This window comes from Gobio gobio (assembly GCF_949357685.1).
Source record: "Gobio gobio genome assembly, chromosome: 13".
Lineage (NCBI taxonomy): Eukaryota > Metazoa > Chordata > Actinopteri > Cypriniformes > Gobionidae > Gobio > Gobio gobio.
This window is the reverse complement of record NC_137106.1, coordinates 53,417,710-53,441,875: the sequence shown is the minus strand read 5'-3', so window position 1 is coordinate 53,441,875 and position 24,166 is coordinate 53,417,710. Positions and strand designations below refer to the sequence as shown.

At 44.6% G+C, this 24,166-nt stretch overlaps 1 protein-coding gene across 4 annotated transcripts in view; it reads right to left on the bottom strand.

The window, feature by feature from the left end:
* Positions 1-1,067: 1,067 nt before the first annotated feature.
* Positions 1,068-24,166, bottom strand: part of meis2a (Meis homeobox 2a) — a 79,483-nt gene continuing 56,384 nt past the window's right edge. For 2 of the 4 annotated variants that reach the window (XM_079833267.1, XM_079833268.1), the window contains exons 10-13: positions 8,691-8,749; positions 8,073-8,183; positions 6,028-6,113; positions 1,128-1,626 (exon numbers count right to left, since the gene is read on the bottom strand). In XM_079833267.1, the coding sequence (XP_079689393.1) occupies positions 6,055-6,113; positions 8,073-8,183; positions 8,691-8,749 (229 nt within the window). In that variant the 3' untranslated portion in view covers positions 1,128-1,626; positions 6,028-6,054. Of the gene's footprint in view, positions 1,627-6,027; positions 6,114-8,072; positions 8,184-8,690; positions 8,750-24,166 lie in introns of all 4 variants that reach the window. The other 2 variants (XM_079833269.1, XM_079833270.1) reach the window with 2 other exon arrangements.

Genomic DNA, 24,166 nt, shown 5'->3' with positions numbered 1-24,166 from the left:
CAGCACGTTGGGCAAGCATTTAACCCAATCGCTGGGTTAATTCGTCCATTTTCAACCCAACTTGGGTTGTTTTTAACCCAGCGTTTGTTAGTGAGGCGGTGGTGTTGTGTGCGCGCGAGACCAGCAGGAGGCGCCGAGACTCACACACACACACACACACACACACACACACACTGCTCTGAAACCACCGACGGACGCTCCCGCGCTCAAGCCCTAAAACACACTGTACAGCACACAAGAATCTACCAAAATCAAAAATGAAATATTTATTACAGCATTTGTGACTGAACACCTTTGAAACATTACGCCACAGTCCTCATACAAGTATTGAATGTATTTCTGACACAGTATTTCATCTTCTAGTGAGGAGCACGTGCTGAGGAGGGGAAGGGGGTCATGGACATACAATATCAATGCCACAGCAGATCTGAAACTAGCAAAACATTCGTCTTCAATTGAGGTAAACACATAGAATATCTAACATGAAACAATTAATAGACTGAACTCTGTACGACAATATTCTCTCAGCGCTTGAGTTCATAATTTAAAGTCTTTTTTTTCCTCCGTCCTGTTAGAGTTTTTTTTTTCACCGATGTGCCAAAGAATCCATGTGTCGGTTTCGGCAGGTTATATATATATATATTGATCCCCAGGCGTGAAACGGGCGGGTTTTCTCGAGGATACACGTCCTTCATAAGGCTCTTACTCTGAGAGTCCACGATACAAATAATATTAATAATAATAATATTAATAATAATAAAATAAAAACGTATAAAAGCAACACAATCCAGTGCTTGGGCAATTCAAACGAAGAACTTCACCTACAGGGCAACATTCATTCATGGAGCAAAAAGAGGGGAAATGCATGAGGAAAGAAAGAAGGTTCTCGTGAAGCGAGCGCTCCGATGGGATGATGGGATGTGTGGTCCATCTTACCCCGGCCGGAGCGCCTCTGCTTCAGGATCAGCACACACAGTGTGGAACACAGGCTTTACTCTAGGACTAGCTCATGAAACATAAAGTGAGTGATACAAATGTACAAGATTTAATTTAGTTTCTATGCTTTTATACTACAGTAGTTTCAACTCTTGGAGTCTCTTTTTTTTTCTTTTCTTCTTCTTTTTTTTATCATGGTGTGTGTGCGTGCGTGCATGTGTGTGTGTGTGTTGAAACATCCTCTGTTGATTTGAACAGACACCCAAGACTTTACAAAGTGTTTTTTCGTCAGCTCTTGGTCCTCCAGCAACGGAAGTAACAAAATTCACAAGATAAAAAAACTGGAATTCCACGGGAAGCTTCTAACTCTGCTTCGCCGCTGTGTCTTTTCCTTCACAAATCTCTCGCGGGGTTATTGTCCAGTTCATCCGTGGTGGTATTGGTCGGTTCCCTTGGGTGATTGGCCGGTCCAGCAGCGCTGTGGTGGTCGGGGGGCGGGGTCAGTCGAAGGGGCGTGGTCGTTTTCTGCTCTCTGTGCATTAGCATGGCCGCACGCGTCGAGGTGGAGGAGCTCGGTGGAGGACGCAGGAGACGAGGGGCTTTCGGCGGGTGGGTCGGTCAATCGGTGATGCCATGCTCATGCCCACAGGACCACGCTGAGGTGCGAACGCCCCGCCATGCCTCGCAGACCTGAGATCCAGAGAAACACAGTCAGGTCACCTTCATTTATATAGTTTCAAAGCAGATCATAGGAAACCTTCAATGCGTTCTGGGCGTTCATTTACATGGCAACATTACAGATTTGCAAAAAACCTTTGCCGTATTTTCTACACGGAGTGTCTATTTACACAATTTGTTGGCAAGTGTAACCCCTCCTGTTCGAACCGCCCTCTCCAAGCGGGACTCGAACCCGGGTCCGCCCCCATGAAAGTCGGATGCTCTAACACGGAGGCTAAAGGCTGCAACCCCTAGTGTCAATCGCTAGAGCGTCTCTTGAGATCAGAGGAGTGAGGTTTACTCACACAGCGACTACTAGCTGACCTCGGTTACACTCACCCCCCTAAACCTCACTCCCATCCGGGTGTTCGAACCACCCTCTCTAAGCGGGATTCGAACCCGTGTCTACCGGCATGAAAGTCGGATGCTCTAACATAGGCTTGCTACGATAGTCGGTGTTGCCGGTGTTACCGGTGTCCAGACTCAACACCGGTTACATCACTTGCCCACCGTGGCACCGCCCACTGTCTTTTTAATTTTTTTATAGTAATAAAATAATTTAGTTCAGTTAGAGAACAGACAATACAAATAAAAACTGAACGTATCTGCTTAATAAAGCAGGATCCAACCGTGAGTCTCGGCAGCGGCAGGAGTCATTCATCAGATTTAAGAGTGAGGAGCTGACTGAGATGATCGCGGAAGATTTCAAAGCGAAACTTAAAAGCGCCTATTTAAGGGAGTTTGTCATTTGTTTTGTTGTTGTGTTTTTCATTAAAAATAATAGGCTAATGAACCCCAAAATTCAAGCAACCCGCAGCCGAATTGGCGCTAATTCAAAACCGAAAGTAAAATTTGCACGGCCGCACAGAGAGCGCATTGTTTACTTTCGCCTGGCTCCGCAGTGCGAGCCTCCGCGCTACGCTGACTGCGTGCATTTATTTTTGCCGCGCGCACCCTCGCACTCGTGTCGAGTATAAACAGGGCTTTACGGACAAACTGTTATTCATTCATGGCGTGCATCTCGATCATAGACTGATCAATGCTTGATCAGTGCCCTGACTACTGAACTAGGGAACTGATTGAGACGCACCCATGGCCTCACAGAGCGCGCATTTACAGACGAGCTGTCATTCACGGTGTGTGTGCGCACTGGCGCGTTTTCAGTTCAGAGCGGTCGTGTGCATGTTACTTTCGGTTAGATAGAATTAGTGATTTAAAAGCCTCCGCCGGTGTTACGGGTATTACCGGTGTTGTCACACATCAATTAACCGGTGGGAAAATTTCCTCACCGTCACATCCCTACTCTAACACGGAGGCTAAAGGCTGCAACCCCTAGCGTCAGTCGCTAGAGCGTCTCTTGAGATCAGAGGAGTGAGGTTTACTCGCACAGCAACTACTAGCTGACCTCCGTTACACAAGCACTATTCGCACTAGCTCCGCCTTAAAATGCATGGTTGGAAAAAACAAGATTAAAACAAAGACACATTTAATGTCTTCAGTGGTGTCGTCAGTAAAGCGTAAGGCTTAAAGATCTTGGTTTTAACGCGATCGACCCGAGTTCGAACCCGCCTTTTGCAGAGCTCGCTCTTCTCTCTTTTCCCATCACACATCACATCAGAAAGGCATTTACTTTCAATAAAAAATAAGGAAATGTTCTAAAAGTTGAAATAAAGTGTTTGTGTAGGTTTAGGGGTCGGTGTAGGGAGGGCTTTTATTGTCCCATTAAGGTGGCATTCATTTAATAATTGTAATAAATATAATCATTTACACTCCTGTTATTATTGCATCCGGTTAATGTACACTGAGGTGCAAATAGTGTGTATCAGTCAAAATAAAGTATAAACAGCATCTAATTGTTATTTACACAGTGCAAAAAACTGCTACTTTTACATGGTGTAAAGAGAAAATATCACTATTGGAGTGTAAATATCATCTATCGCTAAGAAAATGTTATTTTCACTGAGTGTAAATAGCCGATGCCTGTCGATAAAAAACGATTGCGAAATGACTGCGTTTCCAATAACCGATGTTATGCGACTAAAACACAATTTTTTCCTCTAGCGATAAGTCATTCCAAAGATCATGGAAACGAAGGTTGGTAGGTTTACGTTTATCCATGGTTTTTAATGGAAAGGGAAAAAAGTGTGGCATTTCTTTGTTTAGCATCCAGTATTCCCGTAAAGTCGTTAGTCTTTTAATAAAGAACTCTGTCTCGTCTTCTGTCCAAACACACCGCGCCATCTTTAAAGAATGAGCAACTTTTACCAGCACCAGGTGGCCTGTAAATGCAAAAAATCCATTGCAGTTTTGAGAAATATTCCTTTTTCGAATTGGCTGGAAAACCTCCTCATGCGAGCGTAAAAACGTTATTGCGATATATGGGATTTTTTGTAAAATTTACGTTTCCATTGGGCTTTTTTTGGTAATGTCAATTTTATTTCTATGGCACTACTAAACACAACACCAGTGGACCAGTGTGCTTTACATCAATACAAAAGAAAAAGTAAAAACACAATATAAATACAATCAATTTCATCCTTAGCCATATGCCAAATAAAAAAAATTGTTTTTTAGCCTAGATTTAAAACGCGGCTAGAGTTGGGTGGCTTGAGAATGCAAACTTTGCAATAGTTTTGAAACAATACCATTATCATCTTCGTGTAAATGTCAAAATACGTGAATCTGTGAGATGTGAGCATCACATGTTTAGTCTATAGGCAAGTACCTTTTTCTTTACAAAATGGCCGCCAAATTACTTGTCTGGCATGCATAATACAGCGTTTTAAGTCGTTTCTGCGGATCCATGTGAATGGGAATCTGCATTCAGGCCCCGTGTCTCCATCTAATGCGGCTGGAGATATTTCAAACAAAGCACACTTGAGCAGAGACATCTGATAACGCTCGACTCGTGCACGAGTTCATCTGACTCTGCATTCTCTTGGAATCAAACCCTTGCTTTAAAGCGATGTGGATCCCGCAGAAACACGCATCCTCATTCAGAGCTCCCGCGCAATATCCGCTTCTCATACAGGACAAGATCTTACAAGATGCATGTGTAGTGTTGAGCTGAGGAGGATTAAGAATCCGCTAGTTCACATGCAGGACGTCCGTGTTTTGTACCCTGACCCCAGGGGCATTAACAAGCGTCGTTTAGAGGAGGGGGGCGGGGTCACTGCAGGGTCATCAGGCGCTCACATGTTTATTAAAGCCTGTGAAAGCTCCATCATGAAGACCGGCGTCCTTCAGCAGAAGCACACCTCTCTGAGCGCGCTCCGTAATTACACAGCAAACACGGCATATTGTGTGTGTGTGTGTGTGTGTGTAATCGAATCAGAGATGGCTAATATTCCTCTGTATTAAGCTATTAATCTAATTGCTCATGAAGCATAAAATATGTTACGTAATTAAATACTCTCAAAATTATCCCGCGCCGCATTAAAAATTACCCAAGCTGAGCAAATGTTGTCTCTGCGGCTGTTTTAGGGAAGGCGTTCGCCACGTTTCCGAGTCTATTAACGAGAGGGGGGGGATATGTCGCAGCGTCGCTATCCTGACCTACAGGAAACTGCTGTCTATTTACATATAAAGGGTTCTTTTAATCAAGCAAAGTGTTATTATATTGAGGCTCATTGAGCAGGAAGTAGAGGTGTTAAATAAAATCTTCTCTGCCCTGCCACCTTTGGGACGCCATACGTCTTGATTTCTCAAATGTCAGTGGCGCGGCGCCGGCGGGCAGCGTAATGGGCGTCTTAATCAGACGAGGAACGCAAGCGCATTTACACACGGCCGTTCTTTAATGCCGACTTCCCGCTCCCTTCTGCAGATATTCCGATTCCCAGTTAAAAAAAAGAAAAAGCCAGGCGGCTTCCCCCGGTGAAGGATGGCCGTGTCACCCGCCGCCTCTATATCTCTCTCCGGGAGCGTAATGTACTGCGCTGTTCCCGTCTTTGCATATAAGATAATTTGGGCATCAATCCTTCCCCTGACGGATTTATGTCACTCCGAGGACAGTTTCACTTCTCCTTTTTTATCGCTTCACTGGAGCCCGCTTAATTTCACCCCGTCATCTTCTACCCCAGGAGATGCCATTCCTCCCCCCCAAATGTCCAACATTTGCATTGGCCGCATGAGACTTGGAGCGCGCCGCAATAAATAAATTCCACTTTAGTGCTTTTCCTGCCTTGTTTTTATTCCCGGGAAACATTGCACGACCTGCGTCTCACCTGACTCGTTCTATTTAGCGATCGCAGGACGGCCGTAAAGCCTAGCGTCTATGGTGTTATTTTGGGATTTCAGGGGATTTCTGGCAGGAAATGGACAGGAAAGACTCCTGAAAGAAAGGCGGAGGAAGAGAAAGAGTCCCAGTGTACTTACTTCCCCCTTTTCTTTACTGTACAGCCGTTACATGTAGTGCCACTGGCCGTCCATGCCCATGTTCATGCCCATGCCACTCATCGGACCTGCAGAAACAAACACCACAGACGATCAGAGACACACGGAGATTACGTCACATCTGGGGATGAGGGAAACAACACAGCGGGCGAAAAATAATTTGATTAATTGCACGAGTAGATCAATGCAAAGACGAGAATAGACGGGAAACGCATGATATTCGCCTCAATCGAAAATTTCAACTTGAGGGGAAAATTCGCATGACGCGTTTTCGCGCAAGCCAATCACTGAAGAGCTTATTGACAAGTCCGTTTGACAGGTTATCAAACCCGGCACCCGTCATCCTCAAGTAGCGCTGGAAGTGAAAAAACTAGCAGAAAGAAAACACTCATCATGACGCGAAAAACAAGTTATCCCGCGAGTGAACTAGAGCGAGTAAGTTTAGCCAACTTAAAATGTGAAGTACTAAGTGACAATTTGGATATTTGAGTTGACTAAACTTAAAATGTTAAGGCAGCATGAACACTTGCTTACTTTTTTTACGTTGAAACAACATTTTTTTAACAGTGTGGTAGACTCGGACTCAAGTCCATCTCAAATCTGGACCTGGATTTGGACTCCAATGAGCTGGTCTCAATTATTTATAGAAAATATGGTCTTGGACATGGACTTCTTCAAACATTCTGGGAACGTTACTTTTGAATGTTCTCTGAACGATCCGAAACTTGTCTAGATGAACGTCCAGCTAAAATGTTTCAGAAAACAATCAAATGTTTCATGAATGATAGCATTATTAGCATTATTAAACTAGAGCGAGTAACGCAATGTGAATATTGGTGCGCACACACCATTAAATCAAAGTGGACAGCAGCTCAGATTATTATATTTTGGGAGAATTTGATGACATCAGTCAACCAGGAGACCCCAATCGGGGTGTCCAATCCTGCTCCCGCAGAGTTCAGCTCCAGCCTTAAGGTCCTTTCACACTGGACGAGATTTTGACGCGCGAATAATTCGCGCGATGGTTTTATTTTTTGATCAGCTGTTTGTGTAATGAGAGCTTTCACACCGAACGCGAATGTGCTGTGGCGAAAAAACGATGTTTATTTTTTTCGTTTCGATGTTGATTTTTTTTAACACTCGCAGCGACACAAAAGGCTTAAACCAATCACATACACGGAAACAAAGGTGACGAAATGTCCAGTTGATGTCACTCGCCATTCAATCAACATTAACCTTTGCCAGGTGTCGCATTTCTCACGAGATTACAGCTGTAGTTGTGTTTACAGCTGGACAGATGCAGCTGTGTTTGCCCACTATAGGCTACAGACTACGATATTATAATCAATACATTGATTTTTTTTAAAAATCTAATTGTGTCCGCGACTATTGAAAGTGAATGTGTTTCCGTCAGTACGACTGTGGCACTTAAATGTTTACATTGTGACTCAACTGGAAACACAGCAGCTCCGGATCGAGCCGTTCCTGAAGAGTGTGTGTGTGTGTGTGTGTGTGTGTGTGTCGTAAGATGCGCTGCTACCGTCTCTGTCTGGAGGAGCTCCTCAAATTGTCCCACGGACATTTGAAAGTAAGTTCGGAACCGGCCATGATGAAGCTTTAGCTCCTGTAGAAGATTAGCATCCTCCCCTTCAGACTCTGTTCTTTAAGACTGGCTGCACACAAAACCTTCTTCTTTGTCTTTTAAAGAAAATTAAAAGCTCGTCTCCACTGAATGATTACGTGTCCGTGTTTCTCAGCTGTCGCCGCGAATGTTTGGGAATGTTGGAGCTCTGAAACGTCGCAAACTCGCGTCGCGGCTGGTGTGAATGGTTTTAACGCGAACTATTCGCACACGAAATATTCGCTTTTTCCGCTTCGCTTTTTCGTTATGCGCCCGGTGTGAAAGGGCCTTTAGTCAAGGTCTTTCGGGTCACTAGGAACTTCCCGGCAGGATTGCACACCCCTTGTCCATGAGAAACACATGAGCTGTAGAAGAGATCTCAGAGGGGAAGGAAGACGCGTCTCACCTGCCGGCCGGATGCCCATGTGTTGCTGTCCGTCCAGCACGAAGCTGCCCATTGGCTGCCCCTCCGGACTGTACGCCGCTCCCTGGCTCACTGAAGGATCAAGAAGAAAACCTGATTGAAGTCAAACGTGGACACCAGGGGAAGAAGAGAGAAGACACACCAGACAATCAGCGGTTATCCCAAACACACATACGTCTTCTGTCATTCTCCAACATGCATCGACAGGACGTGAGAAGGTTACGACAACACAACTGTCCAAGATCAACGAACGCCGCCCAACTCAGTCGATCATAACGTCTCAGAGATCGAGAAACCTTATCCCAGAATTCACTGCAGCAATCCAAATATGTTCATTTGTACAACCTCTCAAATCTGCACAACAACATTATCAAGCCATCAGTAACTCGAGAGCTAGAGAACGTCCCTTCTGTTTCTTATGCAAATCACTTTCTAATGTACCGAAACACAAAGAGAAACCAGAATTACTGTAAAGTTCTCCTGTGGCCAATTAGCATTGAGATGCGCTAATGTCCCTCCAACCAGCGAGATGGAGAAACATCCAATTAGATTAGTGGCGTAGAAATGCTCACGGACATCAGATGAGATGAGGATGTTTACCTGCTCGATTTGACTGGTCAATCATGGGCTGCACTATTCTTCTTCTGGCATTGATGAACCTGAAAACACACAAGAAAAACACGAGCAGTTACATCACCCGCTATCACAAACCTCACATGTGACTGATTTTACACACTCAGCATTAGTAGTGCACTGTAAAAATAAAGTTGTTATAACTTAAAAAAGTAAGTAAGTGTTCGTGCTGCCTTAAAATGTGAAGTACTAAGTGACAATTTGGATATTTGAGTTGACTAAACTTAAAATGTTAAGGCAGTATGAACACTTGCTTACTTTTTTAAGTTGAAAAAACATTTTTTTACAGTGTGGTAGACTCGGACTCAAGTCCGTCTCAAATGGACTGGCCTGCAATGAGCTGGTCTCAATTATTTATAGAAAATATGGAATTGGACTAGTTTTTAAATGTTTGACAGTTTTGTTTTGGTTATGTGAACGTTAAGGAAACATTGCATCATTCTTCAAACTTTCTGGGAACGTTACTTTTGAATGTTCTCTGATCGTTCCGAAACGTATAACATTTAAAAACGTTAGATGAACGTCCAGCTAAAATGTTTCAGAAAACGATAAAATGTTTCATGAATGATAGCATTATTAGCATTAGCAGTGCTGTACACTGTAACAAGAATGTGTTGTTTCAACTTCAGAAATTAAGTGTTCGTGCTGCCTTAACATTTTAAGTTAAGCCAACTTAAAATGTGAAGTACTAAAAAATTGGAGATTTGAGTTGACTAAACGTAACATTTTAAGGCAGCATTAAAACACTTTTTTTTTAAAGTTGAAACAACACTCAACTTACTCGAGGTAAAACAAGACCAGACTCAGACTCAAGTCCATCTCAAATCTGGACCTGGATTTGGACTCCAATGAGCTGGTCTCAACTATTTATAGAAAATATGGACTTGGACTTTGAACGTTCTGAAACTAACGTCCAGCTAAAGAGAAAATTTGTTGTTTCAACTTCAGAAAGTAAGTGTTTGTGCTGCCTTAACATTTTAAGTCAAGCCACCTTAAAATGTGAAGTACTAAGTGACAAATTGGATATTTGAGTTGACTAAACTTAAAATTTTAAGGCAGCATTAACACACTTACTTTTTTAAGTTGAAACAACATTTTTTTTTTTACAGTGTGGTTGACTCTGACTCAAGTCCATCTCAAATCTGGACCTGGATTTGGACTCCAATGAGCTGGTCTCAATTAATTATAGAAAATATGGACTCGTTTTTAAATGTTTGACAGTTTTGTTTTGGTTATGTGAACGTTAACCGATCAAACGTTTCATGAATGATATATAAATGTTTTTGCTGCAACATTATTAAAGACCAGATAACGTTGAATGAACGTTCTTTTAGCGTTACCGGAAGAACGTTTGTTCATTTTGAAAGCTCTTCAGGAGAAACATCTGAGACCAAGCTGACCCGCGCCTCACACATGCACAAACATTATTCTTCATGTGTTAGCGCTCACGAGAAGGAGCCGGGCCGCGATACAAGCGTCTCTTTGAGTCGGTCCCCTGCCCCCTAGTAAGGGCCCGTGGCAGGGGTCTCTCTCCTCTCCAGCTGTCTGTAAATGAGCTCCAGGCTTTCAGCAGCTATTGTTATGTCAGCGAGACCATCAATTAGCCTGTCTGAAGTTTTATCACCAATAAGCGCAGCTCCACAAACCCTCTCTCTCTCTCTCTCTCTCTCTCTCTCTCTCTCCTGCAGCTTTTGAGGCCCGCGCCGCTCGGGTCATCGGGAGGTCAGTGCCAGCCGAGGGAACCTTTTGAGTGCCGAATGGGCCGTGTCAAAGGCAGAACGGCCGGCCCGCGCCGGGAGAGGCTCAGAGCTGAAGGAGCAGCGTTAGACGTGCCCACATGTGTTTGATATTAGAGCGAGGGCTGGGATCACGCTGGGGCTATCCCGCATGAAAGAGGCGGGCGAGCGCACACAGGGCACTCTATGGGACCGGTCATTAGATACAAGCAGGACTGGAATCAATTTGAGCTGTAATGCCGTCGTCGTACATGCTCTTACCTTCCATTAACTCAAGCGGACGCGTTCACAATGACACGCTGGGAAAACAGCAATACCTCGGACAGTAGGGATGGGCGTATCAATATCAAGTACTGATATATCGATACTGATGTGAGCATCGAAAAGTATCGATACCCAAAAGAAAATATCGATACTAAGGTGTTTTTTATTTTGTTTAAAAAGAGTATTTATTGCATACAATACGAATAACCATGGTTTATGTTTTACTACAGTGACTTCTACTACAGTAGATTTCCATGGTTCCCACTACAAGTAAACATATTTTAACTGTGTAAACAAAAATATGATCTAATTAGTTGCAATTAAGGCATATTGAATGTTAAAATACCTTTCAAATGTAATGTTAAGTGGGTATCTTTACCCGTTTTACGCTTAGTAATTTTAATACATTTAATAATATAAAAGTTCAGTTTAGAAGTATCGTATCGGTATCGATATCGGTGATACTGGCCATGAAAGTATCGTATCGTATCGAAAACAAAATAAGTGGTATCGCTCATCCCTACCTGACAGGACAACGGACACACACCTGTACACTTCACACACACACACTGAGTCGGGATGTTTGTGTGTAAGGACACTAAATCTAATCCTGCCTTCTCTTGTGTCACTCCACGCTCGCTTTCTATTTATGCTCATCTCTTCCCTTTAGAAGTTTGAGTGATAAAGAAATAAAATGCATGACGGTTTCCACAAAAATATGATTGATGATAATCGTAAATCAAGGGTCATGTGACACTGAAGACTGGATTGATCACAGGAATAAATCACACTTTTGACCGAAGTAATACAGCCTTGGTGACTCTTTCACAAACATTAAAACATCTTAGTTATTCCAAACTTCTGAACGGCCGTGTGTGTTACAGTAATGCTCATGGATTTATTTGCTGTATAGTAGTTATGCAATTACAGCACAATGTACAGTCAGTAAATCATTATCACAAAATAAACAGCTGATCATACATGATTTCTCAAATTATATTTTGTCCACAAAAAAAAAGTTTGAGTGATAAAGAAATAAAATGCATGTCGGTTTCCACAAAAATATGATTGATAATAATCATAAATCAAGGGTCATGTGACACTGAAGACTGGAGTGATGATGATAAATTCAGCTCTGATCACAGAATAAATCACATTAATGCAGCCTTGATGACTCTTTCACAAACATTAAAACATCCTAGTTTTCATAATTCCAAACTTTGTTACAGTTGGATTTATTTGCTGTATAGTAGTTATGCAATTATAGCACAATGTACAGTCAGTAAATCATTATCATAAAATAAACAGCTGATCCTGATCATACATGATTTCTCAAATTATATTTGGTCCACAAAAAAAAAACCTTTCCTCATAAACTAGAGAAATACCAGAGAGGAGTAATTCTTTAAGAGTGCTGCTGGGACTGACCTCTTACACACACACACACACACACACACACACACACACACACACACACACACTCACACTCACACTCACTCACACACACACACACACACACACACACACACACACACACACACACACACACACACACACACACACACACACACACACACACACACACACACACTCACACACACACACACACACACACACACACACACACACACACAGTGTCTGTTTTGCCTCTCCGAGCGGTTGCCACAGTAACCCCGCAGGAGCGGCCCAGCAGAGCTTTATCAGTGTGAGTAAAGCCAATTGAGATTATCAGACCTTCCTCTGATAACACTGTTTCACCTCCTCCCATGAGCTGCTAATGGGGTGTGCTTAGAACAATACACACACACACACACACACACACACACACACACACGTCTGGTTCAGTATCTTTGTGGGGACTCAACATAAGCGTAATATTTTTTATACTGAACAAACTGTATCTTCTCTCCCCTTACACACACACAACCCCTAAATCTACCCATAACACACACACACACACACCCTAAACTTACCCATAAAACACACACACACACACACACACACACAACCCCTAAACCTACCCATAACACAAGCCCTAAACCTACCCATAACACACACACACAACCCCTAAACCTACCCATCACACACACACACACACACACACACACACACACACACACACACACACACACACACACACACACACACACACACACACACACACACACACACACACACACACACACTGCCCCTAAACCTACCCATAACACACACACACACACACACACATACACACACTGCCCCTAAACCTACCCATAACACACACACACACACACACACACACACAACCCCTAAACCTACCCATCACACACACACACACACACATACACACACTGCCCCGAAACCTACCCATCACACACACACACACACACACACACACACACACACACACACACACACACACACACACACACACACTGCCCCTAAACCTACCCATCACACACACACACACACACTGCCCCTAAACCTACCCATCACTCACACACACACACACACACACACACACACACACACACACTACCCCTAAACCTACACACACACACAAAACCACAGGCATTTCTATAAAAATCATTTAGTATGTTTATTTTGCATTTTGAATTACAAAGACATTGGCATGTTCTCATAATGTAGGTCAAACCAGTGTGTAAACACACACTCTCACTCTCACTCACACACACACACACACACACTGCTGCGCTCCGCATGGGAACCCCATGCTGTCTTCAAACAAATAATTAAAGGAGAGGTGAAGGGTCACGGCAGGGTCATTTCTCTGGATATGCCACAGAATGTGTCCTTTACTGGCGCCCACAACAAAGAGCGACACACACACACACACACCACAGAATACTCCCTTTACACACACACACACACAGCACAGAATACCCCCTTTACACACACACACACCACTTTATTACAAACAATAACCAAAAATCCCATGTCCTTGATTATCATGCAATAACTAAACTGGAGTTTTATACGAACTGCATTTGCTTTTTTTGTTAGAAAGCAAAATCAGGATTTTAAAAAGCATGAACCGTCCCAGAGGGGTGAAATAACACCGGCTGGTTTCACTGGCCCTTGATGGGCCCTTGGGTCCCCATGTGTCCTGGTCAGCTGAGATCAGAGCAAACACACGGCTGTGAGTTATGGACTGGACTGCAGGAGGCCACTTGACCTCGCTCAACATTCACAAACCTCACTTCAAACACGGCCTCAGCAGCTCAGGAGCGCCAGTCTCAGGGGCCGCTGGAGGAATGCCTCAGAGTCAGGGACCTGTGTGTTACACCTGGAGCCGGCCCTGTCGTCAGCATTCCTTTCCTGAAACCCCAAACCCAACCGCCCTGCTCAGCCAATCACAGCGGGACGGGGAGACGAGAGCCCGGCCAATCAGGAGCAGGGTCAGTCGTCTGACGGGTCGGCGTGAATTCAGCACATCTGCTGGTCAATCACAGCCAGATCCAACCGGGCAGAACTCATGAAGTTACTCTTTAATGAGGTTCACAAACAAACAAACAGAAGATGAAATAAACAGAGAAACAGCGATGGAGGGAACAGCGCCCGTGTCAACTTTGACCCAGGAAGTGTGCGCAGATTAACACCGGCGGCACGGGTTTAATCAAAGCAAACAGTTCCTCAATTTACACCACTAACAGGGTCAGAGGAGCATCCACAGGCCAGACACACACACTCTGACTGACACACACACTCTCTGACTGACACACACACACTCTGACTGACACACACACTCTGACTGACACACACACACTCTGACTGACACACACTCTCTGACTGACACACACACTCTGACTGACACACACACTCTGACTGACACACACACTCTGACTGACACACACACACTCTGACTGACACACACACTCTGACTGACACACACACACTCTGACTGACACACACTCTCTGACTGACACACACACTCTGACTGACACACACACTCTGACTGACACACACACTCTGACTGACACACACACTCTGACTGACACATACACACTCTGACACACACACTCTGACTGACACACACACTCTGACTGACCGTCCACAGGCCAAACACACACTGAGGCTGAGAGTGTGTGTGTCCACTGCAGATGGAGAGTGTGTTCAGTGTTTACAGACAGACGCTTTCTTAGCAGTGCTTCACCTGTCTGTCTGACTGTCTGTATGTCTGTCTGTCTATCCGTCTGTCTATCTGTCTGTCCATCCGTCTGTCCATCCGCCTGTCCATCTGTCTGTCTGTCTGTCTGTCCATCTGTCTGTCTGTCCGTCCGTCTGTCCATCTGTCTGTCTGTCTGTCTGTCTGTCTGTCTTGTCTGTCTGTCTGTTTATCTGTCCATCTGTCTGTCTGTCCATCCATCTGTCTGTCTGTCTGTCCGTCCGTCCATCCGTTTGTCTGTCTGTCTTGTCTGTCTGCCTGTCCACCCTTCTGTCTGTCTATCTGTCTCTCTGTCTGTCCGTCTGTCTGTCTGTCTGTAGGTTAGTGTCTGTGTTTTTGGGTTCAGAGCTCATCAAGGGTCCAGTGGTAAACCAGACTCAGACTTATGTTTGTTTTGCAAACCGACTCAGTTTAATGAGCTGCTAATTAAAATAAATCAATATCACTGCGGCAGCTCCTCCTCGCCGTCGCTGTTCTCCACAGACAGACTTCAGTGTCACACACACATTTAAAACCAATGTTTCTGTTTCAAAACACTCTCGGCGCACTCTAAACAAACTCCCTCTGCATGAGTAAAGCACAATACAAGCTACTTCTGGGAACACTTTATCTGTCCTTGTTACAGATGTTACATGTATTTACCATATTAATAACAGTAAATTATGCATAACTACATGCAACTAACCCTATAGTAAGTACATGTAGTTAATGCATATTACTCAATACTTAAATATATAATTACACTGTAACAATGACACCTTAAAATAAAGTGAAACCTATTTGTTGGCTTTATTTTGCAGTGTGTGTTCTTACCTAAGACATGGGTTCAGGGTTAGTACCCAGTCATAACCCAGTTATTGCAATTATTATACAGTATGTACATGCAGATCAGGACCGTACAATAAAGTGCTACCCAATTATTTGATATCTGAGCACTGATTGGTGCTTTAAGGTCGCACACAATCCATGCGTGATCTAAAGCACACTCGCCCTCATTTGTTGACCAGCAATTGCAAGTTAATTATGTCAGGAATGCAATATGAAGATTGTGCAATAAGTCCAAATATTATACTAAATATTCCACGCTCAACTGTTAGTGGGATTATAACAAACTGGAAGCCATTGGGAACAACAGCAACTCAGCCAAAGAGCGGGGTCAGCGCATGCTGAGGGTCACAGAGCGGGGTCAGCGCATGCTGAGGGTCACAGAGCGGGGTCAGCGCATGCTGAGGGTCACAGAGTCAAGAGCTCCAGACCTCCAAACTTCTGTGGCCTTCAGATGAGCTCAAGAACAGTGTGCAGAGCTTCATGGAATGGGTTTCCATGGCCGAGCAGCTCATCCAAGCCTTACAGCACCAAAGCATGGGATGCAGTGGGGTAAAGTGCGCCGCCACTGGACTCTAGAGCAGTGGAGACGAGTTCTCTGAGTGACCAATCACGCTTCTCTGTCTGACAATCCCATGGACGAGTCTGGGTTTGGCGTTTGCCAGGAGAACGGGACTTGCCTGACTGCACTGTGCCAAGTGTAAAGTTTGGGGTGGGGTTGTTTTTTAGGGTTCCAGTGAAAGGAACCAAGACATTTTGGACAATTTCATGCTCCCAACTTTGTGGGAACAGTTTGGGGCACAAAGCGTCGCTACATAAAGACATGGATGAGCAAGTTTGGTGTGGAGAAGTGTCCCGACAGAGCTAGTTTTTTCACAGAATCTCATTGGTCCGCTAAAGCATCAGAAGGTGTTCTGATTGGCTGTGATGGTGGTGTACGAAGGCGGGCTCTACATGCACCAACCGGAGGGTCCGAGTCGGCCCGGCTGTCAGCTGTCCGTCAAACACCTGGAGCGGCGGCCGGCCAGGAAGGGCCGCTTGTTGCTCCTTTGATCCCGCAAGTAGCAGCTGCTGGTGTGCTCAGCGAGACTTTGTTCTGCTGTCTCTCTGTCTCTCTGTCCCGCGGCACAACAGCAGCCAATCGACCGCAGGAGAGAGAGGGAGAAACACCTCCATCGGCTGCATCAGCAAGCTCTGACAACTGCGGCAGGTTTGGCCCCGGTGAAGCTCACAGACATCTGACGCTGCGTCCTTAAAGACATGAGGCTCAAATCAGAGCCAAAGACGCCTCGGGCGTCAACACACCTGTGTGCGGATCCGCACCCGTCTCTCTCTCTCTCTCTCTCTCTCTCTCTGTCTCTCTCTCTCTCTCTCTCTCTCTCTCTTCGGCTCAGGCACTTCTGCTCTGAAAGTTGTTTTTGATTATCACTGGGATCACAGACGTTCTGACCTGACACGAGTCTCTCTCTCTCTCAAGGGAAAACTCTTGCGTCATTGCTGAATAAAAGTAGCCTATTATTATTAGTATTTTAATATTACTGACCCCAAACTTTTGAATGGTAATGCATCACAGCGATTCCACAAGCATATACACTCACCTAAAGGATTATTAGGAACACCTGTTCAATTTCTCATGAATTCAATTATCTAATCAACCAATCACATGGCAGTTGCTTCAATGCATTTAGGGGTGTGGTCCTGGTCAAGACAATCTCCTGAACTCCACACTGAATGTCGGAATGGGAAAGAAAGGAGATTTAAGCTATTTTGAGCGTGGCATGGTTGTTGGTGCCAGACGGGCCGGTCTGAGTATTTCACCATCTGCTCAGTTACTGGGATTTTCACACACAACCATTTCTAGGGTTTACAAAGAATGGTGTGAAAAGCGAAAAGCATCCAGTATGCGGCAGTCCTGTGGGAGAAAATGCCTTGTTGATGCTAGAGGTCAGAGGTCATGGGCCGACTGATTCAAGCTGATAGAAGAGCAACTTTGACTGAAATAACCACTCGTTACAACCGAGGTTTGCAGCAAAGCATTTGTGAAGCCACAACACACACAACCTTGAGGCGGATGGGCTACAACAGCAGAAGACCCCACCGGGTACCACTCATCTCCACTACAAATAGGAAAAAGAGGCTACAATTTGCACCAGCTCACCAAAATTGGACAGTTTAAGACTGGAAAAATGTTTCCTGGTCTGATGAGTCTGGATTTCTGTTGAGACATTCAGATGGTAGAGTCAGAATTTGGCGTAAACAGAATGAGAACATGGATCCATCATGCCTTGTTACCACTGTGCAGGCTGGTGGTGGTGGTGTAATGGTGTGGGGGATGTTTTCTTGGCACACTTTAGGCCCCTTAGTGCCAATTGGGCATGGTTTAAATGCCACGGCCTACCTGAGCATTGTTTCTGCCCATGTCCATCCCTTTATGAGCACCATGTCCCCATCCTCTGATGGCTACTTCCAGCAGGATAATGCACCGTCACAAAGCTCCAATCATTTCAAATTGGTTTCTTGAACATGACAATGAGTTCACTGGACTAAAATGGCCGCCACAGTCACCAGATCTCAACCCAATAGAGCATCTTTGGGATGTGGTGGAACAGGAGCTTCGTGCCCTGGATGTGCATCCCACAAATCTCCATCAACTGCAAGATGCTCTCCTATCAATATGGCCAACATTTCTAAAGAATGCTTTCAGCAGCTTGTTGAGTCAATGCCACGTAGAATTAAGGCAGTTCTGAAGGAGAAAGGGGCTCAAACACAGTATTAGTGTGTGTTCCTAATAATCCTTTAGGTGAGTGTATATCATTTTTAAAACGTGAAGAGGGACAAGAAAGCGATGGATTTCCTGCTTGTAAACTGAGTGTGTGTTTGACGCGAGGGCTGGTGTGTGTGAGGAGAGCGGGACACATGTTCGAGGGTAATGCTGGTTAATGTGGAGTGTAAGTTTGGGCGAGGAGCCGCTGCAGGGCACCTGCGCCCGAGATCTGCCCGTCATCAGTGAAACCTCTCAATTAACCTCCTTCACTTCCTGCCGCCTGCGAGGACTCTGTCATTACCCTCACACACCCCCATCACCCCATTCAATCTCAGAATCAGCCCATTCTCTCAGACCCTAAAGGGGCCCACGGTTCAACACCCTCTCTCTCTCTCTCTCTCTCTCTCTCCTCAGTGCTGCTGTCTCTCGCCCCGCGCTCACGGGCGTGTGTGTGTGTGTGTGTGTGTGTGCACTGATAATGAGAGACGAGAGGGCTGGAGCTCACTGGAGCGTCCACCGAGAGACACTTAAAGGGCCTGCTTTTATTTCCCCATTGGTGTGTGTGAACAGCGTTTGGAGTTGGTCCAGAGCAGTCGTGTTTTGGCATTGTTTCCGCTGGTAGCTCATCCAGAACATCTCGGCTCGCTGGCACGACACACTTCAGCAAACACACTGAAGAATTAACTTATGACGCGCTGCTGGCATGAAGAACAGATCTCAGGTGAGTGTGTGAGAGACCAAGCTATCTATCTATCTATCTATCTATCTATCTATCTATCTATCTATCTATCTATCTATCTATCTATCTATCTATCTATCTATCTATCTATCTATCTATCTATCTATCTATCTATCTATCTGTCTATCTGTCTGTCTGTCTGTCCAACTATTCATCCATCCATTCATCCATCCATCCATCCTTCCAACTATCTATCCATCCAACTATCCACCCATCCAACAAACCATCCATCCATCCATCCATCCATCCATCCATCCATCCATCCATCCATCCATCCATCCAACTATCCATTCATCCATCCAACTATCCATCCATCCATCCATCCATCATCCATCCATCCAACTATCCATTCATCCATCCATCCATCCATCCATCCATCCATCCATCCATCCATCCATCCATCCAACTATTCATCCATCCAACTATTCATTCATCCATCCATCCAACTATTCATCCATCCAACTATGCATTCATCCATCCATCCAACTATCCATCCATTCAACTATTCATCCATCCAACTATCCATTCATCCATCCATCCATCCATCCAACTATCCATCCATCATCCATCCATCCATCCATCCATCCATCCATCCAACTATTCATCCATCCAACTATCCATTCATCCAACTATCTATCCATCCATCAAACTATCCACCCATCCAACAATCCATCCATCCATCCATCCATCCAACTATCCATCCATCCATCCATCCAACTATTCATCCATCCAACTATCCATTCATCCATTCATCCATCCATCCAACTATCCATCCATCCATCCATCCAACCATCTATCAATCCATCAAACTATCCACCCATCCATCTATCCATCCATCCATCATCCATCCATCCATCCATCCATCCATCCATCCATCCAACTATCCATCCATCCAACTATGCATCCATCCAACTATCTATCGATCCATCGATCCATCAAACTATCCACCCATCCAACTATCCATCCATCCATCCAACTATCCATTCATCCATCCATCCATCCAACTATCTATCGATCCATCAAACTATCCACCCATCCAACTATCCATCCATCATCCATCCAACCATCCATCCATCCATCCATCCATCCATCCATCCATCCAACTATTCATTCATTCATCCATCCATCCAACCAACTATCCACCCATCCATCATCCATCCATCCATCCATCCATCCAACTATTCATTCATTCATCCATCCACCCATCCATCCATCATCCATCCATCAACTATCCAACTATCCATCCAACTATTCATTCATCCACCCATCCATCTAAATAACTAACCAACTAACTAAACACAATAAGTTGGACTGAGGCTGCTGAGAACAAAAACAATTGTATAAGCGATTCACACCCAATATTGTGAAGTGCAGTAACGCACACGCCCTGTTCTCAGAATCACACAAACCTCCTCAGCCTGAAACTGATGAACTCGTTCCTCCAAATCCTGATTGTCAGTCGTTCTTCTCTCCAGGGCCTCTCTCTCTCTCTCTCTCTCTCTCTCTCTCTCTCTCTCTCTCTCTCTCTCTCTCTCTCTCTCTCTCTCTCTCCTCTTAACTTCCTCCCAGCTCACGCTATGTTCATCTGCAGCGTCAGCAGAAAGACGCCCCACTCTCTCTCTCTCTCTCTCTCTCTCTCTCTCTCTCTCTCTCTCTCTCTCTCTCTCTCTCTCTCTCTCTCTGTCTCTCTCTCTCTCTCTCTCTCTCTCTCTCTCTCTCTCTCTCTCTCTCTCTCTCTCTCTCTCTCTCTCTCTCTCTCAGGCTTTATTTCACTAATGTGGGCTGTATTTCCCTCATCCTCTGTGTGAGGAGCAGCAGATCTGCCTCTCTATAAATAACTGGAAAAGGCCAACCGATCCGTCTGAAAGTGAAGCACAGGAAGCTCTCAGCCACACACCCTCAGCAGGACCAGCAGAGCCCAAACAATCCGGTTCCTCCAGCCCATCTGAGACCAGAGACGCAGGCGCGGGTTCTGCTTCACTTTATGAAGTCCAGTGCACACTAAAGTCCAACTGCAGCTCATAAACACAGCCTTGGCAGTGTAGACTTTATATTTCAGCTTTAAGTGTTTTTCCCTTTTACAAGCCCGAGCCCAGAGACGGACGGGAAGGGTGAGTGTGCATTTATTTCCCAGCGATATATAAAAGAGCAGATAGGAGAACTCAACGCTAGTCCTGTCCGTGACATCTCCCTCGTTTGAGACTTCTCATTAACAAACAATACTGCTGTCAAATTGCTTTAATGACAATGTAATAAAATTGTTATTCCGCTCACAGATGGCCTGAGGCGAGCACGATCCTACAGCGGCGCGTCAGACGGTGTGCCGCCGCTGCAAAACATATAAATTAACCCACTTATTCACCTTCTTTTCTTTCCTCAATCTTTCTCCATTTGTCTCTCCCTCGAAACAAAACGCACCATCCCAGAACATGAAACCGCTTTCACTCGCACACACTCGATTATTCCCTCAGTGTTTGCGTCGTGTTCTCCAGCATAAATATCTAAACATTTACTGGAGAAGAGAAATGACTGACATTACCAAGAGACACTTTAAGCTTTGTAAAGACATATCGTTCATGTCTGTGAGTATTTTAAGTTGTTTTACACTGCCATGTGGAAAAATCCAGCAGAACGCGCGGGTGCGTTTCTCGGGTTCAGAGGGTTAATAAAGTCATAGTTAGTTGCGTGTTAAAGGATTAGTTCACTTTTAAATAAACTTTTGCTGATCATTTACTCACCCCCATGTCATCCAACATGTCCATATCTTTCTTTCTGCAGTCGAAAAGAAATTAAGGTTTTGGATGGAAACATTCCAGGATTGTTCTCCATATAATGGACTTCAATGGGCTCCAAACGGTTTCAGTGCAGCTTCATAGCAGTTTCCTTCGCCATAACTTCCGCTAAGTGAGGTCAAAATACGAGCGTGGTCATAGATGTATACGTAGATGCCTCATTAGTGCCCGCACGGATCAGTAGAATGAGGCATCTACTATCGATACATCTATGACCACGCTCATATTTTGACCTCACTTAGCGGAAGTTATGGCGGAGCTCAGAGATGATCACGTTTGTCTGTTAAGAGGTAAAATAATAGCATAAATACTGCTGGTTTCTCTCAGAAGCTGATGGTTTGGCTAGATCAGACCCTTATTCATCATCTGGTGTCGTTTAAAGCTGCACTGAAACTGTCATTTGGACCGTTTGGGGCCCATTGAAGTCCATTATATGGAGAAAAACCCTGGAATGTTTTCATCAAAAACCTTATTTTCTTTTCGACTGCAGAAAGAAAGACATGGACATCTTGGAGGACATGGGGGTGAGTAAATTATCAGCAAAAGTTTATTTAAAAGTGAACTAATCTTTTAACTAATGCATTTACTAACGTCAACCAATGGGACCTTATTTTAAAAAGTGTACTGAAATCATACTTCACAGCAAAAAATACTTTTCTTACTTCGTTTTTTTGTGTCTTGTTTTCAGTCTAAATATCTAAAGATTGTTAAATCAAGATGCTGTTGCTAGAAATCATTCTGTCCCACACAGAATCAAGATCCGGTCTGAGGCTTGGCTCTGGCCAGATGTAGACTCGTCCGCTAAAGCCGTGAGAGAGATGAGAGAGATCAGATGAAGCTGGAGCGGGCGGAGGCTGGCACTCGGGAACCAACAACTGAGTCAATTCTGCTAATTAACTGCCAATTAGCGGTCCCTAAATGCAGGCGATGCTGATGATGTTCTCTGGCAGCCGCTCGCCCTCTCTCGCTGTATATCAAGACCCGTCCCGCGAGAGTCCAAAAAAAGCCTCGCCAGCCTCATCTAGGTCAAAGTTAAATGGATAACCAGCGACTTCAGTCCTCGTTCTGCCCGTATGCAACACACACTTCCTCATTTTAAAACACTCAAAACATAAACAATAACAGCATCTCGACGATACGGTAATAACACTGCATGTGCTTAAACTCAATGACTTTCCCATGATCTGAGCAGGGAAATAAAACCGCTTCACAGGCCTGTTTATACTTTTTACATTACATTTGGAAAATATTAAACCATTATTTTGAATTTCATAACAGCTGGCCGAGCCAACTGAGGCGGTCATAAAAAACATAAAGCTCAGATCTGTTCGTTCGTGACTCATTTGAGTTCGGAGAGAGAGAGAGAGAGAGAGAGAGAGAGAGAGGGAGGGAGGGTTGTGAAACTGTTTCTCCAGTCGTCCTAGAAGCCGGATCAGACCTGATAGATCCAAGACCAGCAGAGACGCCTCGCATCACACACCACAAACAGCACTGTTAGACATCCATGAAAGGTCAAAGGTCACTCATAAGTCACCCGTTCCACTGCATTTCCCATCGCAGTAGTCAAACCAGTTTCTTCAAGCTCTTTCCTCTCTGTGGACCAACTCTAACACAATAAACGTTCTTGTTTTTCCCAACAAATGTCGTTTACAACGCACTTCAAATCCTCATTTATTGAGTGGTGGAACTCCTTTGTCTAATCTAGTCCTTAAAACAATTACAAATATGTCACACTTTTTCCTAATCCTGGTGTAAGATTAAAACTCTTGGAGTTCACGATGAAGAAACCATAATTGACCAATAACGAGAGACAAACCCATCTAATGATGTGAGTGTGTGTGTGTGTGTGTGTGTGTGTGTGTGTGTGTGTGTGTGAGGCGTGTTGCTGTCAGCATGTGATTAGACAGATAGAATAACACACAGATGCGACTGCTCTTTCCTGTCGTGTGGTGTGTGTGAAGCGTCTCTCTCTCTCTGAGGTCAGACAGGATTGCTGTGCAGTCTCAGATTTAATTACCCATCAACTACATACCGAACCACCAACACCAGTGCCCGTCTCACACACACACACACACACACACACACACACACACACACACACACACACACACACACACACACACACACACACACACACACACACACACACACACAC